At 46.8% G+C, this 23,444-nt stretch overlaps 1 protein-coding gene across 4 annotated transcripts in view; it reads left to right on the plus strand.

The window, feature by feature from the left end:
- The window catches only part of LOC119188263 (insulin-like growth factor 1 receptor), a 207,870-nt gene that overhangs the window by 161,239 nt on the left and 23,187 nt on the right, over nucleotides 1-23,444 (plus strand). For all 4 annotated transcript variants that reach the window (XM_075895933.1, XM_075895940.1, XM_075895938.1 and 1 more), the window contains exons 12-19: nucleotides 2,277-2,330; nucleotides 4,354-4,517; nucleotides 6,445-6,624; nucleotides 8,021-8,252; nucleotides 8,465-8,822; nucleotides 18,307-18,442; nucleotides 18,978-19,144; nucleotides 20,682-20,850. In XM_075895933.1, coding sequence (XP_075752048.1) covers nucleotides 2,277-2,330; nucleotides 4,354-4,517; nucleotides 6,445-6,624; nucleotides 8,021-8,252; nucleotides 8,465-8,822; nucleotides 18,307-18,442; nucleotides 18,978-19,144; nucleotides 20,682-20,850 — 1,460 coding nt within the window. The remainder of the gene's footprint in view (nucleotides 1-2,276; nucleotides 2,331-4,353; nucleotides 4,518-6,444; nucleotides 6,625-8,020; nucleotides 8,253-8,464; nucleotides 8,823-18,306; nucleotides 18,443-18,977; nucleotides 19,145-20,681; nucleotides 20,851-23,444) is intronic.

The following is a 23,444-nucleotide window of genomic DNA, read 5'->3' on the forward strand; positions in this document are numbered from 1 at the left end:
GCCCAGGGTGATCAGTTGATCTGGTGGGACTACACCAAGCTCCTCTAGCACGTGTTCAAAGCTTGAATGTCCTTTATTGAACCACAACACGGCCATAGCAGCTGCAGTTTCCACTGTTGTCCGGGAGGCAAACTTAGTCTTCGGACACAACAACCAGATTTTGCTGTTCAAAGATTCTGCAGCGTTTTGGGTCTTCCCTTGGATACAACGCACCAGCAACTTTTCATCTGTGAGCCGCTTGTAAATGGGAAGCACAGCCAATCCTTGAGCCTTGGTCAAGATTGGTGTGTGGTCGGGTGGGGCCTCCCCAAGCGCTTCAGCTCGCCTATGCTTGCACCAGGAAGTCGCCCCTTCTGGACAGTATCGGTGGCTGCCTGCTGTGTTGCTCGATGATGAATGGAAATATGAGGCCCAGATGGCACGATGCATTTTCAGAATATCACCTCTGTTGTTTGTGATTGCAATACGGTAATAGTTCTGCAGCTTCTGAATTGTGCCATCTGTCAGCTTTTCCCCTCGTGGAAGTCTTGTTGGCAGTTTCCGAAGTGCAGTGCCTAGACGCTTGGCCACATGGTTTGTGCACTCCTCCTTGTCCACAACAGCTTCACCATATACCTTGGCCTCAGCGACAGCGGTATAAGCTTTGCTGTCCCCATCACTGAGGAACTTGGTGAAGCGCAATGGTGTTGTGTATGAGGATGTCCTGCCCCATATGCGCAAAGCTGCCTCAGTCTCCATGGCATGAGAGGAGCACTCTGTATTTTTTTCGCAGACAGGTGTGTGGAATGCTTGCCATATTTCTTCCTCATCACCCAAGTCCTGGTGCCGGCTACAGGCAAGGCAGTAATTCGATAGCACTTCAAAATCTAGGCACAAACCAGTGTCCACAGACACAGCAGTGCCGATGCCATTGTGGCTCTTGTGCCCTCTTTTTTGCCATGTGCCATCATACATGACAGCAACATCAGCCCCATCCACTTTCTCTTTAGTTATCATCCGCGCTTTCGCCAGGTTTTCTTGCACAGCTTTGGTAGCTGCAGCATGAACTTTTTTGCCAATTGCAATAAAAGTCTTATGATGCATAGGTATTGGCAGTCCAAGAATAGCGCAAAAACGCGACAGCTGTTCATGCCCAATGCCTATTGCACGCGCAGCCACAACTACCTTCACATTGACAGCGAAGCTGTCACGCGAGCTGCCGCTTCGGTAGCTCCAGTCATCACCGGCATCGGTGGGCTGTCTTTCCGGCAGAACACGCCGCGAACTATGCGCGGCAGAAACCACTGACTCAGGACACTCACTGTTATCACAGTGCAGCTCGAGGAACGAAGAGAGGCCCTTACGTTTACTTGCGGTGTCGCGAACGACGAGTCCAGCGGTGTGGCATGTTGGACAAACAGCACGGCTTACCATCGATGTCAGTGCGCCGATGTCACAAAATACTCCGCTCACAGAGCCACAAACACTCTTCGTTCTTTCGCTTTCGAACTGTTCAATCTTTTTTTCTGATGCGCTGATGAACTTGATCGCGGCGTCGATTTCGTCAAAGTTCCCGCAAGCCGCCGTATCCCCGCTGCCTTGATTAGGCCTAGTGGCCCGCGGCTCGCATTCTTCTACCGCTGCTTTGCGCTTCGGTTTACGTCGACGCCCTTGGTACTTGTTCTTGCTTGCAAACTTTCATGCTCGGAAGTCTCGCTTCTTCGAGTTATCCATGGTGAACTCGGAAAAACGTAGAAACGCACGGCAAGTGCCGATCGTCGCAAGCGCTCAGCGAGCGAGGCCGATCAGATGTAGCCAATGGCGGCCTCGGTAGCGTACCATGTGACCGGTAGAGATGCGCGAAGCGGCTGCAGCTTGGCTGCAAACCGACTTGGAAACGACTGTTTTGTGAAATTCCTCACTAAAATACGAAACTAGGGGGACGCCTGTACACTAGAAGGAGCCTTGATCTACACCACCGAACAAACCCCGATGGCGGACGTCATCGTGTTGCCGAGTGGCGGATTTTCAAAAATAGCCGTCGGATGCGTGAATTCGCGACTTCGGCAGCTACCTTCACTAGCGCAGATCGACTTTTTACCACTTTCTCGTTTGAATTCAGCTATGACCTTTGGGGAAATGATAGTTGAATGATCAAAAGTGATTTTAGAAGCAATATCTCAAAAGTGGAAATTTTCGCAAAAAACGCGATTTTTCGACCCGCATCTCCCCTTAAACAAAGAAGTTTAGCTTCCAGTCACTTTTGTTCCCACACTGCTTTTTCTGCTTTTTTACAGCCCGTTTCAAAACGTGACACTCTATGATGGTCGGGATGCTTGCAAAGGAGATGTGTGAGTATGGCTTCTAGCCTCTCTCTTTTTTTATGGGGCAAAATGGTTTAATAATAAAGTCTCTTGCATCTTTGGATCGAGATCTAATTTGCATCTGGAGTTTTTATAATTGCTACATACTTTTCTTATGAAAGATGAAAGCTTCATTATAACCTTCCGCTCTCGAAGTGTACAATTCAAGTGAGCACGTGCTTGGTTGACCTCCCTAGCTATCCCCTTTGTTTCTCCCTCTTTCCTGTACAAGGTAGATATGGAGGGAAAGTTAATATTGGAATATTTTTTTAATTTAGATTGTTGTATGTTGCTTTTGTGCAAAATTGTTTTTACTTTACAGTTTTTCTCGCAATGAGCTTCAATTCTTGTGCAGCCAGAGCTGGTTGGTCCTGAGGCCATGCTCTGCTCGACACTACTGCCTGCTTTTAGTAAGGCTTAACGAGATAAGGCAACAGCCCTCGTGAGGCTGTGTGAGCCTAGTTTGTTTCCAAATGCTAAATCATCCAAGTGGTGTACACTCAAAGCTTCATATGATGAACACAAATATAACGAAGTATTGGTAATAATGAAGTAAGTGAAGAATTGTTTTGTTATAGATACAGTGCTACAAATAACCATTCGTAATGAATTTTTAGATGTAACAAAGTATTTTTGTAACTTCATTATAATGATGTTTGAGTGTATAATTACATACAATAGGATTTTTTTCTTTTACCCTAATTTGCTTTGTGCCGTGTCTATGGCCTCATTATGATAATCATGTAAAAAAATTTCTAGGTTAACTTGAGAAATTGTAGTTGATCGACTGCGTGGTAAGCAAGTGCCTAACCTCGGTTTCACACCAAACAGTTAAGAAAGGTTGTACAATGCGTGCGACAACAGAGCGGAGGAGCACTCGCATTGTCGTGCTGTCACAATACATACACACATGCACGGCTTGCTTGCAGATGGCTGGAATGCCTCCAGCAGCACCATGCGTACGGCTGAAAAGCCATGAGGTCGAACAGTAATGATGCCCCATTCGACTGTCTGTAACGCAAGTTCAATAAACTGTGTGTGCTGTGTGATTTGGAGGTGTGTTACTGCATAAGCAGTGGCACGGACAATTGGTCAATTTGGCACTCCTTCATTTTCGACAAAATGTGGCACACACACACACAGAACGGACGCTAGAAAAGGGAGGAAATATTCAACGTTGATGGTTCGTTTCTGCCAGATATTTTTTTTTGTCTGTGTGTGCATTAAAGCGCAGCCTAATCTGGGACGTGTTGCTTATGAGGTCAATGGTAGAAATGGTTTTTATGAGTTTTTTGTTTTTGTTTACCTAGTTCCAGCTTTTACTTTATAGTTTTTACAGGGAATGCTGATGTGAAATCACAACAAGGGCAAATTCTGGTGCCGTAGTTGTCCCCTTCCGCCGCAGGTGTCTGTAACCACTATTATGCGAAATAACAAAAAGAAGCACCCCAATAAACTGAAAATACCGAAGACAAATTGGGAATTGAACCCGAGCCCTCCACGTGGTAGCCCCGAACTCTACCACGGAGCTACAGCGGTGCTTGAAACTGATTGCATACTGATCCTACGTGTGCCTCCTGTTGGTTAATGAATCACATTAACTTGTGTAATAAAGTGTTTTAGAACAGCGAAGTAACAACCAGGCATCACAAAATGTGAATTGAGTAATGAGTGGGTAATTGAATGCCCCAACTCATTACTAAAGCCTCTGACGTAATTCTTCATTATCGTCAGCCACTGCATCAACAAAGTTGACATAATTTCTTACTAGTGTGTAGCGGGTACCATGCTTTTTCGAAGAATTGCGAATAATGGCATAGTGGGCGCTTTGCCATGACACGAAAATTATGATGATTTATAGTGTAGTGGGTAACATGCAGGTAATGGGTGTCACAAGCTTGATTTAAAAAAAGGCCGCTCTTCCAGCTTTTGCTGAGAGTGTGCTGTGCGTTCTGCGCAGGCCTGTCGTCTTCCTTTTTTTTTTAACAGTTTTTCTCTCTCTCTACTTTAGGTGGAAGATGGTTGATGCAGAAGTAGGTGTTGATGTCCAGATCATTGCACACCTAAAGCCGTTCACGCAATATGCTGTCTATGTCAAGGCCTACACGCTGTTCACGACAACCTCAACACAAGGGGCACAGAGTGACATCTTCTACTTCAAGACCCTTCCTGCATGTGAGAACACTTCATAGTTACAATCTCAGCAGCTGTTGCACTGGAAACGAAAAAGTTTGCTTCTACTCTTGTGTACGTGGTGCGGTGTATACTGGGCTGACCAAAAATTTCCCGAGGTGATAATACAGCATAGGGATAGCTGAATATTCGAGCATGTCGAGTATTTTAATGAATACTGCAGTGTTTTAATATGCTTCAATGCAAGTTAAAATTATTCTAAATGAATAAATAGATGTGCCATCGACTGCATGTAACCACCATTAAAAAGTGGCTTCACTGTGGCATGCGACTACTCTGCCATGAAACAACCTTGTCAAGGAAAATCCTCACTGCCGTGAAATCACACGTCAAGGTTAAAATGTTTGTATTCACTGCACCTCAATCAGTTTCCTTTTTCTTAAAGTTTAAAAGTATTAAGATGGCTAATATGCACTAAGTATAGCAAATTTTAAAACTTTACCTGTTTTACTGCTTATTATTTTCATTTCATTTCATTTATTGCACCCTTAAAGGCCCGAGGGCATTACATAAGGGGGGGCAAAAAATACGCTGTGAGTGTGTATAATTCATGTTGAACAAATTATTATAAACAGTACAGTTCTAATATGGTAGTTTGGTCAAAAATGACAAGAAAAATGAATCAAATAACACACAAAGGAAACGCTTTGGCTGGGAATCAGAGTACAAACAACTAGGCACAAGCAAATTATACATACAGTACGTTGCTAGAATATATTTACAGCCACGGGTTAATGGGTGGAATCAAAGTGGGATTCCAATTTTGCGCGGAATGATGTGCGGTCAGGTGTGGCAACAATGGTGTCGGGAAGGCGATTCCAAAGTGTTATTGCTTGGGGGAAAAAGGAGTCGAAAAAGGAGACCCTGTTTCTATTCAAATCCTGCCACTGTTTGAATGTGCTTCAACTTCTTTACACCAAAAAGATGATCCTCTTACATGTTTATTGTTAATTCTTGAAATATTGTAGAAGTTAACTGGGTTTTCTAAAATATGCGATAAATACTACTCCTACCGTTTGGTTCAAAATTACTTGAAAAATTTCTATTTACTTTGACATTGAATTGAACTTCTAGTTTGTTATTCATTTATTCCTAGTGTATTGCTTCAATGTCGTGCACAGCCCAACAAATTTTTGCGCACTGCATACTTGTTCTTGTCGCTTCTTGTCAACAGGCCAGTTCATGCCACTGCACAGAGCAAATGGCTCAGGGAAGCTACGAAACAATCCCCACTGAATGAATTCGGAGGGCACCGTTGCCATTCATTTATTTATGCATCCTTAGCGCGTCATATGCAGCACTGTTTGATGTGATTGTGATGAGCTTTAAAATAGCAGATATTTCCAATGCCATTGATGGCACCAAACATGGCATGATTAACAAATGGGCTCATTATCCAATCCTAAATAGCAGCAAGTGGCATGGCATGCATAAAATACTGAGTAAGGGCTGCTGTGAACATAACAGCCACTTTGGTTTGGTTTTGTAAAGGAGGCTGGGTGAGTACAATTCATGCCTGCAGGAAAAAAGAAGAAAACTAGCCGGAAATCAGGAAGAACACTTTTGCGAAACCTGGAAAGGAAAGGTGTGACAACCACACTAATCGGCAAATTACAGCTATGATGGTTTCCCCTGCATACTGTCCCTGATGTTGCAGTGTATGTTCAAGTTGACTGCATTGTGGTCCATAAAATTGTGTAATAAGGTAACAGTCACTACAGAAATGTTTTCTGTGTGATAAATATGTGCCATTAGTGCATATTTATTTTCAAAAAGCAAATTAAAAGCTGCCTGTGCTTTCATAATCATTGAAATGGTCTCTGCAAAAAAAAAAATTTTTTTTTCGTTACTGTTAAATTTTTTTTGCTCTCTAAGCAGTGTTGCCTTTCTTGGTTCTATTGTGTTTCAGCACCAAGCCAGCCTCAGAACTTGAAAGCACATCCTGTTAAAGACTCAAAACTTCTCATCAGCTGGACGCCACCAAAGCACCCCAATGGGGATGTACGGTACTATCGAATAGTGGGCATAGCCCAGCCCAGTGCTCCTCAACACCAGTACCTGGGCGAGAGCCGAGACTATTGCATTGACCGTGAGTAGCGTACTTTTACTGTTGTGATTATTGCCAATAGGCATCCCTATTGATGTGTGTGTGTGTGTGTGTGCGTGTGTGTGTGTGTGTGTGTGTGTGTGTGTGTGTGCGTGCGCGCGCGCGCATGCACGTGTAGATAAAAATGCTGAAGGTTGAAAAAATAAAAAGGTTGCTTTTGGACAGATAGCTAGGAATTATTGCAAATTCACTGACATCATATCACTGTTCAGACGTGCTTCTGAGTTTGTTTAAAAAGAGCAGCTTTTGAACTATTAATAAGGTTCAATAGTCGATTTTACCAAAACGTGCCGAGCGAGTGTTCCCCTCCTTTGGTGAAATATAATTGGACGAGATTTGGAGAGAGGGCCCTTGTTCGGTTGCAGAAAAAAAATTCAGCATGGTGGCAGAAGACCCTCTATGGGCACCTGTTCTTCTAAAGAAATGTTTTGTTGAACATGCGTGCACTTACCGTTCTACGGAACCAGACGGATTTCTCGTGTGAAATTTCATGCGTTATAACAAGTGAGGAGTAAGGTTTCTCAAGTGTTAGACTGTTCGGGACAACTGAGAATGCAGCTCCAAGGCAGCACACTATAAACGTACTAAAAAATCATGCACATACTCAATGATTCCCAAAACTTGGATTACTAGGAAAAGTGCAGCTGCAACATTGTGTAGCTGAGAACAGGATAAAAAAAATGTTTGAGTGGTTCATTGACACATACTTCAAGTCTCCAGGAAAAAAAAAGGGGGGGGGGGGAGAGGGGCACTTTCTTCGGTAGGGGCGCTTGCCTGGGACTTAACGTTAAGTATTTTACGCGTATATCACACATACCATTCAGCAGGCAGTAAGAGGGCTGTAAAACACAGCACTATAATGAAAGCTCTCCTGCGTTTGACTGCCACAGCCAACTCTTGATTCGTGTCTGGCACGACTTGGTTTGAATTATTTTATAGTGGCTTTCTCGGACATCAAAAGAGAATGCCCTTGTGGCTGCTAAGTGCACTACTTTCCTCAAAAACCATTGAAGTAAGGCTACATCATCTGCTCTTAGAAGTAAGTAAAGATTAATACAAGTGTCTCATTGTCCACTGGGCTAAATTTTAGCTGTGATTCATTTAGTAGGAGCTCGATCGTCGCTAGCATCACACGAGATGATTAAGTGACACTGTATCTGTCTTTTACTTGCCACGGTGACTCCTTGGTGTTGTGGAGAACACGAGTTAGTTTCTTGGCTATGGCAGTTGTTCCAGTGAGGCTTAATGCACAGCACTTTGTGTTCATAGAAGGATTTTAGATGGCCAGAAAGAATCCGCCATTGTGGTAGCTCTAGCTTTGTTTCAGGGTAGTATGTGCCACATCTAATTTAGTTTGCGTGTTTTCTGTTGAGCGCAGCGGCACTCGGAATTCGGGGCAAGTCAGACGGCAAAGATCCACTAGCCCCCGCACCGTCAGAGCCTGCCGAAAAACCAATAGTCAAGTCCCCTGACAGTTCACCTGCCAAGCCACCATCGAATGACACCTGCCCACCTTGCCTGTTCCCTCAGGACCGTGAGGTCAATGAAGAAGAAGTTGAGGATCGGGCAAGCTTTGAGGACGCCATACATAACGTTGTCTTTCTGAGAAGGTATGCACTCTTCTAAATTTGGGAGAATCGCATTAGATGCACTTCACCATTACAACAATCGCAGTGTGATAATTTATGCACTTGAAGAATTCAGCAATACTTTAGCTGCACCTTGAAACTAAAGGTTTTTTAGCAAAATTCGCTGTCGTGCCTTGTAAGGGGCCCCTGTAACACATAAAGGAGCCCTCAGTTTTTCCTTTCTCTTTCTTCAGACCAGACCCGATTGCTGCAACAGAAAGGCATAAGCGCTCGTACCTGCAAGGAGGGAGTGAGGCAGGGCTTGGCAACGGCCTGGAGGGAGAGAGTGCAAGTACTGCGGAAATCACCACTTCCCCATCGCCGCTGTCTCTGCCCTCGTCGGCGCTCCCTCCGACACCCTTGAGCTCACCTGCTGCTGCAGTTGGCTTACAAAACGGAGGCTCCTCTGTCAAAGAGATGGACGTCTTCGACGCATGCGACTCGTCTAACGGCAATGCATCCTCATCGGAGCACCACTTTTGTGCCTGGGTGTCTAATCAGACACAGATGCTGCAAGAAGGGCTGCACCACTTCACGGATTACTCAATACGGGTGAGTGCGATCCAGTGAAAGTTAAACGGTTACGGTATAGAAGGGTATAGGTGGGCTAATTGGCGTATAGGTGGGCTAATTGGTCTCCCAATAAATTACTCTTCAAATTGGATTTAATTCTTAAGAATACTCAGCTTCTAAATTGGACTTCAGGTTATCTTTCGAATCGAAAACAGTACGTCTCTTTCAATGACCATTGTTCTCGTACAGTACCGGTTGACTCGGGTGTTCCCCAAGGCTCTGTGCTCGGACCCCTCCTCTTTTTATTGTTTATAAATGATATATCACATGATATACCTGTAAAAGTTAAGTTATATGCGGATGATTGCATTCTGTACTTGGGAATAGAAAACCATGCTGATCAAATTCATTTAAACGGTGCATTTCAAAAGGTCATTTGTTGGTGCGATAAATGGCAGATGTCAGTTAATTTTAAAAAGACCGTTTTCATTAAAATTTCTCACAAACGTAACACTCTTCATTTTGCATATTCAGCCAATAATGTTTTTTTGCAGGAGGTACAACACTACAAGTACCTTGGTCTTTGGATTTCGAATGACCTTAACTGGACTAGACATATTAACACTGTAATAAGCTCGTGCAATTACAAATTGTTTTATCTTAGACGAGCTCTTAAGCACTCCACTCCCGCCGTTCGCCTTGTTGCATTTAATGCAATTGTTCAACCTAGTTTAGATTTTGCATCCATAATTTGGTACCCTTACACCAGAAAAAATATCAGCGAAATGGAAAAAATTCAAAAGAGAGCTGTTAGGTTTATTTATAACAGTTCTGGTCGTACTTCAGTAACATGTTTATTAGCAAAAGCTAACCTCCCAACACCTACACAAAGAAATAAAGTATTGAGATTGAAATTTTTCTTTCAGTTAGTTAAAGGTTATTTTAAGTTAGACTTATCACATATACTTCATTTGTCCACAAGATATACCACACGGCAGAGGCATGCCTTTACAATAACCCCATTTTCCACCCGTAATAACACATTCAAGTATTCGTTCTTCCCTAGAACAATTACCGAATGGAGTAACCTTAGTAACGAAGTTGTTTCCCAGTCATCCTTCAACCTTTTTGCTGCACAGCTCTAGCAGCAAGTGCCTAATTTCTATGACATGTGCTTCTGTTGTTTATTTCAATCACTGTAACCATTCTCCACTTGTGATCATCTTGAATTCAGCGCTGTGGGAATTGAGGCTGGCCCGCTGCCTTTGCGCGGGCTTTACCGCCTTTCCTGCCATTCTCATGTCCCGACATGTCTGCCCTCCTTTGCCGTCAGCCGCGCTGGGAAGGGCGGAGTGACGTTTAACTCCCTCACCCGGTAGCGGATGTTGACTGTGGCGCCGCACGCGGGGACTCGCAAGAGGTTTTCGCGCGCTGCGTCGGGAGCGGTGAGTACAGTCCGGGACTTCAAACGGTGAGCAAGGCATTCTTTTCCGTCTGTCGAGTCCCGTCGCTCGGGGCTCGTCGGACTTCGCTGACGGCGCCTCGCACCCGATGCGAACGCTCACCTTTTGTTGCCCCGCTGCGTACTCACGGCCGAAGGGCAGTACGGTGTCCTAGTGCGTGGCCTAGCTACGCCGACCCGTCTCCCTCCGAAGCCAACGCGAGCGCCTTTGCCCTCGCTCGAGCAACCGGGCCCCCTTTGTCCCGGTGTCTCCGTGGATTACCTTTACCGCGGAGACGTGCTCGTGGCACCCCTGTGTAGTACTTTGTGCCCGTGGCGTGGATAAGCCTACTTGCTTTCCCGCCGCGCCTTTTTGCAACGGGCTGTACTGCGTTTGGTGTTGCCACAATAAAGTGTTGCGACTTGAGCAGTATCGTGTTTCCCGCCACGGCGACGGTTAACGCGTGCCCTGCGGCTCGCTAAGACTGGACCCACGCTGGTGGCCGTACTCCTTCGGGATACGTGTACACCACACTGGCGTCCAACGCGGTATCAAAAGCTCTAGCTTTTGATTGCTCTTAGCGAGTCAGTTCGCCTGCGCGATTCGGGCTCGTCGCAACATGGCTGCTTCGCGGGACTTTTGTCCGCTGTCCCTTTTAGCGGATGCCGCGTTGCACACGGAGACCATTGCCTCTATGGACGGGAATCCTTCTGCACCCGTCCGTGTCGGCACCCCCTATTGCGGTGACGACACGAGGCGCCTAGCCGCTCCCTTTGGAGATGGCGCGTCGCTTCGGAATGGGCCTCTTGCCCTACCCGAACGTTACGCACAAGCGCCTCCGACACCCGTTCGTGTCGGCACCCCCTATTGCGGTGACGACACGGGGCGCCTAGCCGCTCCCTTTGGAGATGGCGCGTCGCTTCGGAATGGGCCTCTTGCCCTACCCGAACGTTATGTCTGCTTCGTGGCATGCCGCGTTGCACCAAGAGGCCACCGCCTCTATCGACGGGCGCGCTTCGGCGCTCGGCTGTGTCGTCATCCCTTTTTGTGGTGAATACACCGCTACGTGGTAGCTGACGCGCTATCCCGTGCCCCCTGTTGTCTGCCGAGAACCTGGATTTCGGTGCGACGGCCGCTCGCGGTGCCTCAGCACATGCAAGCGTCGGGGGCGAAACAGCAGCTTCGCCGCCATTCGGCGAGAAGGGTGAGTCCCCATGCGGACAAACCTTGGCTGCTAACCAGGTAAGCGGCGCACCGCGAAGCGGCCGAGCGGGGGAGCTTTCCGAAGGCCACGAGGCCGAGAGTGAACCCGTAACGCCGACTCACGCGGCGGTTGCTGCGGTCCTGAGTGGGCGCGATACCAGACTCCCCCATTTTGGGAGAATGGGAATCGCTTTCAGCAGCGAAGAGCTACTGAAGGCTCAGCAGAGTGATCCGTTTCTAGTCTCGGAGGGACGGAGCGCCGTATACGCTGCTTGCTTTGCGGCGGGCGCCGTTAAACCGTCTTGAGAGGCGCGCCGTTACGCTGCTTGTTCTGCGGCGGGCGCGATTAGGGGGCTGATACAGCGTGTGTCGCTGAGTCCCCGGCGGATTCATTTTTGCTGGACCATGACGGGCTCCTGCTGAACTATATAGCCACTGACGACGAGTCCAGCGACCCGTTTAAGGTGGTTATGCCCAAAAGTCTGAGAGCCGCACTATTGCGATCCTCTCACGACGAATCCATGGCCGGTCACCTGAGTGGCTCGAAAGTCTTTGCAAACTGAGCAATGTTGTGACCTGGCCCGGCACGAAGCGTGGCTTTTATCGCTATTCCGTGCCTGCCACGTCTGACAAACGGTTGAGCCAAGGGTTGGAAAGCCGCCCGGTCTTATAAACCGATTGTCAGTGAGCGTCCGTGGCGCGTACTAGCTGAAAGATCCCCTTTGGGAAAACTCAGCCGTGCCCACATCGCAGACCTGAAGCCCTTTGTCATGGTCTGACGAGCTTGCGCCAGTGCCCTGCGGCACTTCGAGCAAGCAACGGGCACACCCGGAGCGGCGGACCGCATTCGGACCCCGCACCGGTATAAGCTGGGGAAGCGGTCACCTTTGTGATTTCCCGCCGGACGGCGGACTTCTCCGCAACCGAAGGCCCTCAGTTTACTGTCTAGCCTCAGTATAGGTTAGCTTCTTTACGGCCTTTTCTCGTAAAGAAGTTGACCCCGCTCTGTCTGCTGCCAGTGTTTCTTTTTTTTTAAGTGTTCGTGTGTATTTTATGTTTCTTTTGTCTAATATTAAGTGTTATTTGTGTTTTATGTTTTCGCCAGATGTTGAGTGTCGTTTTGCTCTGTTTTTACTCTTTTTTTTTCGTGTTCGTTTCGATTACCGCGAAGGGAGCTGTGTGTGACCTTGCGTGTCGGTGCTTGCCGGGAGAGAGAGAGACGAAGGACGCTTTGCGCCTACGCTCGCGCAGCTGTCGGCGGTGTGTGTGCGTGCGTGTGTAAGTGCGTGCCGCTTCAGTGCGGGCCCGCGAAGAGTGCGTCGGCTTCCCCCCCATCGATGCGGACACTGGAGGTGCTGGGGGGGCATTGACGCATTGACATCAGACCGTCTGGCTGTGCTCTGCTCTCGGCCGCCGTCGAAGAAGCCCTGCTGCCGTTCCCACCATGGCTCCTGCACGAGGCCAGCTGAAAGCAGCTATATGCTGCCGGCCAACGGCAGGGCGCCTCGCAGCCAATTTTGGTTCGGCCTCCCTGACCACCGGAGAGGCCCGGCTTCCCGCAACGTCCAGCTCTCTCATCGAGCCAGAAATGCGGGGCCTCCAAACAACCGAAGCGGCTTTCGTCGGACTCGCGGCTTATCAAGAGCAGCAACGAGCCATCAGTGAGACCCCCCCCCCCCCTTCCGGTACCTCTGACCTCGCACTCGGGCATCGCACCCAGCGGACACTGTCACGCCTTTCCGCCCCTCCGCGCAGTGGACGCTATCCCCCTTCGGCACCACGAACACTAGTGCCACGTTTCTGTGCTCCCTTCCGCAGTTATTTGTATAGTGTCATGTGTTTACTTCGTTATTTATGGTTTGTTTCTTATTTGTGATCTTTTTTTTAGCAGCAGTAACAGGGCTGGACTGAGGTTAGCTGTCGCTCATAGCAGTGTCATTTTAACTGCATGGGTGACGTCCGGCTGCCTTTTGCGGACCGGTAAAGGGCAAATTTAGGAGAGGGGGATGTGGGAATTGAGGCTGGCCCGCTGCCTTTGCGCGGGCTTTACCGCCTTTCCTGCCATTCTCATGTCCCGACATGTCTGCCCTCCTTTGCCGTCAGCCGCGCTGGGAAGGGCGGAGTGACGTTTAACTCCCTCACCCGGTAGCGGATGTTGACTGTGGCGCCGCGCGCGGGGACCCCCGAGAGGTTTTCGCGCGCTGCGTCGGTAGCGGTGAGTACAGTCCGGGACTTCAAACGGTGAGCCACGCATTCTTTTCCGTCCGTCGAGTCCCGTCGCTCGGGGCTCGTCGGACTTCGCTGACGGCGCCTCGCGCCCGATGCGAACGCTCACCTTTTGTTGCCCCGCTGCGTACTCACGGCCGAAGGGCAGTACGGTGTCCTAGTGCGTGGCCTAGCTACGCCGACCCGTCTCCCTTCGAAGCCAACGCGAGCGCCTTTGCCCTCGCTCGAGCAACCGGCCCCTTTGTCCCGGTGTCTCCGTGGATCACCTTTACCGCGGAGACGTGCTCGTGGCACCCCTGTGTAGTACTTTGTGCCCGTGGCGTGGATAAGCCTACTTGCTTTCCCGCCGCGCCTTTTTGCAACGGGCTGTACTGCGTTTGGTGTTGCCACAATAAAGTGTTGCGACTTGAGCAGTATCGTGTTTCCCGCCACGGCGACGGTTAACGCGTGCCCTGCGGCTCGCTAAGACCGGACCCACGCTGGTGGCCGTACTCCTTCGGGATACGTGTACACCACAGCGCTCATTTCTCTATATGTTCTTATGCCGGTTTATTACAAACCACTGTTCTTTTTTTTTTTCGTTCTAAAAGTGTGTAAATGCCTTACCTGTTTTATATTTATTTGTTTGCCGATTTGTAAACTTATCAAATGTATATCCACCCTGCCAAAACCCTATGTTAGGGTTGCAGTATTCATAAATAAATAATATAAATAAATATTCATAGTGGAATATTGTGAGCGTAAACTAATGGATCGCAAAGGAGGAGACAAACGAGCACAGACTGAAACTTGGTTTATTGAACGAAGATATTATGTACCAGAAAGATACATTCAAAGGTGTTATTTGAACGTCAGCATGTAGCATGAGGGAATGTCCACTTGCATAGTCCTCTCCACTGCCTCATGTTAGTGAAAGATGGTATGAAGAAAGCACGATCGATGTCATCACTTTTTTGCTGATATGGGGCATGCAGTGTTTAGTTAAGCACACGAAAAAAAGCTGCAGAACGAAAAGTAGAAATGACACTACCATAACCAAATGAAAGCAAACAGAGGAGCTTGCGATTGCAATTCCTGATATTTGCTGATCGATTCCAAAGGTGGGTGCACATGTCAATGTCACCCTCAGTAACACAACACCTCAATAATGCTCTCAATAACATGTTTCTAGAGAGGGGGAGAAATTAAGGCATTAAGCTTGTCCAAAAGTTGTTTCGAGGCAAAACAGCTGTCAGTCATTGTTCATAGATTTTGTCATGGGTTCATCTTATCGTTCATAGGATTCATTTTATCGTTCATGAATTGATCTTATTGTTCATGGTTTATGGGTCGTGGATTCGTTTCCCCATTACTAAAGTGGCATCTCGGTGGGTATGGAAGGCAAAGAAGCATGTGTGCTTACGGGGAGACACTGGTCTGAAATTTTTTTTTAAATTTTCAGTATTTCCAGCTGAAATCTTAATACAATATGTATTTTTCACAGCTGAAAACAAATATGCAGTTAGTTTTTTGCTATCACTTTTAGATTTTTAAATATTGACTGTTACATAAACTTGCATTCTGCCCAGCCTTTTGACATCTTCCTCATAAAATATTGCTACAAATTTGATATGACAGCATTCCATGAAGGCCGGGGAGTGCAACAAAACCATAATTTTATTTTTAGCTTCATTGGTACCAGGGTTATGGCCTTAACAAGTATACTCATTAGAAATCTGAAACTGTTGCTTAAGTTTGTTGCTAATTAAATCACTACTGTAAATAAAAATATTACATTTTTCTGGTTTTCTTGCACTAATCAATGTATAAGCTTTCAAATGCTGCAAGAATTATCAAAATCTGACTGCTACATCAAAAGATACTGTGGGCAATGGCTTAGGGTGTGATGAAAAATGTTGTTTTGAGAAAAAGAGAAAAGAAGTTTAGGAACATGCTGAGCACTTATATTTAACAAGAAAAGGTGTGAATCATTGTATTAACTATGTTAGAAGCCACCAGGAATGTAGTCATCATCATTCTCCTTGGTGCGCTTTCTTTTCATGGCATGCTTGAAGTTTTCAGGATGCTCATGCTTCTTCTCCGATGCCACTAGTTGGCGACTGTCTTTTTCTGAGCATCTTTCAGCGGCCACAAAACTCTGCTGCAGGTGCAGCTCCTTCAATATGGCGGCATCTGCTCTCCCTTTGCCAGCGTTGAACCTTGCGACAGCTTCGGCCACAGCAGCTTCAACGGTGAAAAGTGACGCGTGTTTGTTTTTGGACACGAGCCACCAGATGACGGAGTGCAGGCTCTCGTTTGGGTTCTGTGTTTTGCCTCGCTGACAACGCTCCAGCAATTTCTTGTCAGAGAGGCGCGTGTAAATAAGCCGCAAGGCATCAACCACATACTCCGGCAGGTTGTAGCGATGATTCGGAGGAGTCTCCTGCTTGGCAACAGCCTTGTTGTACTTGCACCATGACTCTTCACAAGTTGGGCAGTGAGAGGGCTGAGGGCTTGCATCAGTAGATGCTACATGATAAAAGGTTGCCCAGACAGCATTATTCATGGCCTCAATGCTTGCTTGGTTGCTTTGTGAAGCCCATCCATAATATGACGTGAGCTTTGTGACCAGCTCGCCTGTCAGTTTGCCCTTGCCGCCAAGGCTTGGCTTTCCTTCGGCTCTTTGTTTTTGCAAGAGGTTTCGAAGTGCTGTGCCCATGCGCTTATGCACATGGTTGACACAGTCCTCTTTTTCTATTGGCACGAAGCCATATACCTGTGCCTCCTGCAGACTGTTGAAGGCCCGGCTGTCTCCATCACACAACATGGTTGTGTAGCGGAGCCCATGTCTCTCCAATGAGCGGCCAAATAAAATTTGTGCTGCTTCCACCTCCATTTGTCCTGGCTTACTGGAGGTATTCTTTTGGCAAGTGTGACCAGCTAGCCACTCGGCATACCTTGGGTTGTCCTCCTTCGGCCCTAGCTGGCAGCCCAAACAAAAGTCCGATAGGACGACGAAGTCGAGCACATAACCCGTGATTAGTTCAATCACGGTCCCTACACAAATATGGGATGAGTGGCCCCTGGTCAGCCAAGTCCCATCAAAGGAAACGGCGATATTTCCAGGATTTCCATAGTTGAGTTCGGAATACACCGTTTTCACGGTGCTCGCGCAGTCGTCAATAACGCGCGCGGCAGCCTTCTGCGCGGCACGGTTGACTTTCAATTTCACATAATCCTGGTATGTCTTGGTGTGCAGGCCTCTCCGTGAAATATTTAGGGCGGAAAAAATATCGTTGAGCGCAGTTTGCCCGTTTCCTGTGCTCATTGCCGCGCGAACCGCGAGCACGTTAATTTCGAAGGGGCCGTGCGCTGCGTCCCCCCCTGCTCTCGGCGAGCTCCATATGGTCCTCAGTTTACTGCACTCGTCACATGTGAGAACAAGTTTCGCGGCTATGCCATATTCACGGTCTTCCTTGGAGATTCTGCCAGGCCCGCCACACACACCTCACTTCATACACTGAAGAAGTTCGTTGACCAACTCTAAGCTGACGACGGTGAACGGCGTACCAGTCATTGCGGCTCCATCCGAGTCTCGAAAAAAAGACCGCTTGCGTTTTGTGGCAGACTTCGATGAAAGATCTTGCAGAACATCGCTCGCACGACACTCGATGGCCACTTTTTCAGCGTCAGAAACCAGGAGAGTGTAGACGCGCACCGCTCTTGTGTTATCTTGGGACGCGGCTATCGCGTCCGCGATCGCGGGTGCCGCGGCAATGATAGCGCTGGAACAGCCTGCTTCTTCCGAGTTCTCGGCGGCAGAAGGTCTCGCTGCTGATAAGGTGCGGACTCTCGGACGCCGTTTTCGCCTTTTTCCGAACGCATGAGCACTCCGGAACTTCCGATGACCGCCTGCCATTGCACCGAATGCACAGCCATTGTTAGGCCTCTACGCAAAATGGCGGCTTGCACGCCGCTGTCTAGCAGACGAATCCCTTCGCGTCCAATAGGAAACCGGGAACTGCCCCACGTGACAAAAACGCACCAATGATGTGAGAGTATTCAGTTTTTCTTTATGCGCGATAGCTGCGTTGTTGCTAGACAAAAAACGTTCTTCTGCTAGGAACATATAATAGAAAAATGCGTCTTTAAAATGAGACCAAAATGGCCGCGCTACTTGGTGCGGCTCTCGCGCGCTGCGGCGTTGAATACGACCGTTTTTGAGGTGGTTTCGGAAGCGAAAATGGTCATCAAACTGACTTTGCGACCCAATAACTCGACAAATACGCATTACAGGGCTATAATATTTTAGAAACAGTTTCCTTAGACCTTAATGATTATGAAAAAAAAAAAATACTTCAAGAAACCGTTTTTTCGGAAAATTTTCGGCCTCCCATACCCGTGTCTCCCCTTAATTAAGGTGCACATCAAAAAAAAAAAAAAAAAAAAAAAAACTCAAGCTGTATAACTTAATCCAGAGTTTCCAGTTTAGCTCTTCTTGTTGCTAATAATTATATTTTGTCTTGACATTCGTTACACAACCTTGCACTGTATAGTCGTTTTTTTGTGTTCTCAGCTATATTACATTGGTGGCCACTGACCATAGCTTAGGGAGGTCATTCCCGGCTAGTAGTGTTGTCTGGCATTTCAGTGCCATTTTTGTTCTTGTGCAGGTCCTTGCTTGTCACAAGAAGTTGCTGAACCGGCTCAAGCAGCCTCTCTACAATTGTGAGACTGATTCAGAGTTTGAGAACGAGCCAATGTGTTGCAGCGTTGAGTCCCTCACACGGATCCGCACACTTCCCCTCCGTAAGAGTCATCGTATTTTTCGCGTTTTGGAGAAAAGATCACTAAAACAGGATTGATAAACATTGATCATTAATCGCTTGTCAAAAATTGGCCACTGCATAAATGATCGTAACTCCACATTGCAGCCAACAACAGTACAGTGCCTCGTGGCAGAAGGGAAACATTGTCAAATGTGCGTTGTCTCTGTAGAGGATATATAAATTAAAATTTATCATTGTTGTGCATGCGTTTACGAATAGCACACCCTTTTTGACTGAGCTACCTGATAAATTGTTGTTGAAACGTGGTTTACCGTTCATCTGCACATTAACTCTAGCGTTTCATAGCATAGCAGCTTATGGGGCGTCTTTGTGCAAAAGTGGTATGTTGTCAATTGTGTCCATTTATTCGCTTGCACCTCTTGCTTCAAATGCAGTGATACCGCTGAAAGATTTTTATGTAGCACTTCATTGCCACGATAAGTTGGTGGATTTGGGTGGTATAAGTTTAGGGAAAAGTTGAACTTGAGTATTGTTTTCTTTTTTGCGTGGTACAGCTGATGCAGACGATATCGACAGCTCTTCAGTGGTGGTCCAGCACGAAAATACTACCACTTCTGATGGAAGCGTCGGCGGCCTCTTTGTAAAGTGGGCACCACCGCCAGACCCCAATGGCTTTATTGTGTCTTACCAAGTCGAGTACAAAATGGTCAACCAAGAAAAGGTTCGGCACGTTTCATTTCTTTCAAAGGAACCTTAAAAGGAAATGAAGAGGCAAAAAAAAATATATATTTCTCGGAAAACAACTCTCAATAATCTGTTGATGTTATCTCATTTTTTTCTGTGCATTAAAAGGACGCCTTGCACACGTGCGTCCTGAAGAGTGCAGTTGGGTTTGACATTATCACTTCAGCAAAGCTGTTGCCCCTCTTTTCTTTTATTATTTTTTTTCCTCATTAAGTGGAACTTTCACCTCTCGCCACATTACTCAAAATCATAGAATGCCAACTAGTTGAAGAAAAAAAAAGCTTGATACAAGGTGGGGTGCAATTTTTGGGAGTTTAGAATAATTATAGTGACAAAGAAAAAAAAGAAACAATTCATTGAGCAGAGTTGATTTCTAGGAAATTAAGATTATGTAGCAAAATAGTCATTTGGTCTAGTTGGTAAAAGGTTGATTGTGAATGCTAGAAGTGGGACGCAGTACATTACAGGTCTTGGAGAAGAGGAAGGCAACACAAGTGCACACTTGCTACTGGAAGTTTATTGAAGAGGCAACACATGTATGCCTTACAAAAACCAAAGTGTCGATATAGTCAGTCGTTTTGACTATACGAGTTCGCACACCATGACGTGTTATGCGTCTACTGGCTCATTACTAAAAATTACTGGCTCATTATGATGAAGGGTCCGCGTAGACGTTGCCCTGTATGAAACAGAGCCAGTCGAGTGCGGTACGACAGTGCAATGTACTCAGCTTCATCACTTCACAAGATGAATTCATTGTGGGCATCTGAATACTGACAATTCTTCAAGTACTATTGCAAGTGCGTAAGTAGGATGATGGCATTAGAATGCTAACGGAATTTCCATGTCAACAACATTGATGCTGATGCACATTGGGAATCTGTGTTGTTACTATCGAAGTACAAAAAAGAACAATAAAAAATAAAGACTAGATGCTATTTTCTCATGCTGCTGACAGTTCCTGTGGCTTCCCTGATGTCATAATTAATGTTCGCGTCATCCTCATTTATATTTTTCAGACAAAAATGTAAGCCATCTAGTAAGTACGCAAATTGCTTTTTGAAGCAAAACAAGGAAGGCTTCTAGTGCTGGACTTCTGTGTAGCACTAGAGAATCTTGACACTCTCTTCTGCATAGTGCTGGACTTCTGTGTAGCACTAGAGAATCTTGACACTCTCTTCTGCATTAACATGCAGCTTCGCTTGACCCAATCGGTACCTTAGGCTTGCTGTGCAGGTGAAAGCAGGGACAACAGTAGTCATGACATAGACCCCGTTTTCATCTGTGCTGTGAACCTGAAATTATGACCCAACCTGTCCAGTCGACTACGCTGCTTTGGAGCTAATGGAACAAGATATGTTCGATATTACTTTCAGTAAATACTCGTATTTGAAATTAGAATATTTTCTCTGTGAAATATGGACATTGAGAGTAGTTATCTTAGGGATTACTCAAGATCTGTTATTTGCAAGGCTAATGAACAAAGTGAATGTTTCTTTCCTCTTCTTTTCCAGTTCAAGCCGTTCCAGTTCTGCGTCTCCCACAGCGAATTCTTTAGACATGGCGGGCGTGTTATTCATGGTCTCGCACCGGGTAACTACTCCTTCCGTGTGATGGCTTCATCGCTGGCTGGACCAGGAAACTGGACCCGTCCAGTTTACTTTGTCATTGCTGAACGCACGGGTGAGCTATAGCTTTTCACCACAATTTCATTGGGCTACTTTACTGATGGGCACTAAACTTGGTTATCACACTTGAAGATATGGGAATTGGTGAAGGGATTGAAGATATGGTGAGCGTTACGACATAATGGCAAGAAATGGAAACTGCATGATCATTGTGGATTTATAAATTTAAAGGAAAGTGAAGTAATGTAATATAACCAGTATCAAAATTCTGAGAAGGTAAAAATAGATGTGGATAGATGTGATGGTGAATTGGAAAAGAAAGAAAAAGAAAAGTGCAGTAGACCCTTGTGAAGTGGAGCCTGAAGGGACCAGGGAAACATGTTTCATTTAACGGGAGTCTTTGTCAAAAGATGAACAAGTGTGCTGAATACAAGTACTAAGCCCAGTCATGTCAGAAACAATTGTTCCATTTAAGCGGTCATTCCATTTAACTGATTTTCATTTACACTAAAAGCTCGTTAATTCGACATTCGTTAATTCGGATAATTCGGACGGCTCTATTGGTCCCGGCCAAGGTGCATGTTAATCTATGGGACCGAACTTTCGTTATTTCGTCGGAATTCGGCTCCGCACCGTTTAACTCGGACAAATGCTGACGGCTGCTGCTACACAAAAGTGTGATAAAGCAGCGCTAGCACCACTGAAGTGAAACCGAAACCTGAGTGGCATCGCCATCATCATCAACTAGTGGGGGCGATCGCAGCGTCACCGAACGTCCGCGTCTTCTTTCTTCTCCACTCAGCGCCTCCGACGACATTTTCCCTTGTGTTGTAGTGTCGGAACTATCTCTTCTTGCGGAGTTCTCTTTTTCTTCCATTGTGACCGTATTTGCATGCCACCACCATCGTGCGCTACAGTGATGGCAACGCCGAAAAAGCGGCAGAACTACGACGCGAAGAACTTGGCGACTATAGTGGAAATTTTGGAAGCACTGAAGAACGGCGAATCGCGACAGCGGGTTATGACCAAGTACAACGTGAAGCGGAGCACGTTAGCAACGTACGTGAAAAATGAACGACAGATTCGACAAGCCTTCAAAAGCGAGAAGTTTCACGCCTCTAGAAAGCGGTTGCGAACTGCAGCTCATCCCCAGCTCGAAGAAGCTTTGCTCCGGTGGATTACTGACTGTCCCAACGCGCATCTGCCTTTGAGCGGACCTCTCATCATGGCGCAAGGTGAGAAGTACGCTGCAATGCTGAACATTGAATCGTTAAAAGCGTCAGAAGGGTGGTTTGCGAGGTTTCGAGAGAGACACGAACTTGTCTTCAGGAGTGTGTGTGGCGAAAAGGCCAGTGTTGACGAAAGCGTGGCCACCAAGTGGAGAAATGTGAAGCTGCTGGAGCACATCGCCGCATATGAACCACGTGACGTGTTCAATGCAGATGAAACTGCTCTATTTTTCAGAGCTCTGCCCGTCAAGACAGTGGCTTTCAAAGGGGACGCGTGCATTGGTGGCAAGAAGTGCAAGCAAAGGATAACTGTGCTTCTTGCCGCCAATATGACTGGCACGGAGCGCTTGCCGCTACTTGTCATCGGGAAGGCGCTTAAGCAACGTTGTTTTAGGAATGTCAAAAGCCTTCCTGTCAAGTACACAGCGAACAGGAAGGCATGGATGACATCGGACATTTTTCGCGGCTGGCTGCAGCAGTTGGACCGGCACTTCACGTCGAAGGACCGCAAGATAATTATGGTTGTTGACAACTGCAGTGCCCATAACTGTACAGTCGAACTGAAGAGCATCAAAGTAGTTTTTTTTGCCGCCCAACACTACGTCTGCTCTTCAGCCGATGGACCAGGGTATGATTCACTACGTGAAGTCGAAGTACCGCAAGCAGCTGCTAGAGGGAATGATCCTATGCTCAGAAGCTGGAAAGTTGTATCAAGTGGACTTACTCGGCGCAGTGAACATCATCGCCCACGTGTGAAAAAACACTCCACCACAAGTCATCGCCAACTGTTTTCGGCACAGCGGTTTTGTGAGGCCCGAGCATGCAGCAGTAGCTGACGATGGCATCGAGGAGGTGTCAGCCGAGTCCACCGACGATGACTGCCCAACTTTCGATGCGGTTCTTCCCACAGATGTGACCTTTCAGGACTACATCGCGATTGATCATGGTGTCGCCACGAGTGGTCTCCTGACCGATCAAGAGATTATTAATGATGTCACGGGCGCCCATGAAGACCACGTTTTCGACAAAGAATCATGCGAGGAGATACAGCCGCGACCTCATCGCACCTCACGGGAAGTCTCGGAGGCGCTGTTAATATTAGAGGACGCTTGCCTGAACATTCCCGACAGCTTGCGTGCTGTTGGTCATTTGGAACAGTTAAGAAAAATTGTGATGTCAGCCGGAATCTGCGCGAAAACGCAGACGACAATTACAAAATACTTCAACAAATAAAGGTATGCTTCTGCAGCTTGATTTTAAATGTTGTTTTCCCTGTTCATTCGTTAATTCGGCATTCGGTTAATTTGGGCAGTTTTTCCGGTGCCGTGAAATCCGAGTTATCGAGCTTTTACTGTACTGAGATTCAACTGTACTTGCAAAATGACTGTCTGGTATAAGATTATCTTATTAGTGGTAGTGA

This window comes from Rhipicephalus microplus, chromosome 1, assembly GCF_043290135.1.
Source record: "Rhipicephalus microplus isolate Deutch F79 chromosome 1, USDA_Rmic, whole genome shotgun sequence".
Lineage (NCBI taxonomy): Eukaryota > Metazoa > Arthropoda > Arachnida > Ixodida > Ixodidae > Rhipicephalus > Rhipicephalus microplus.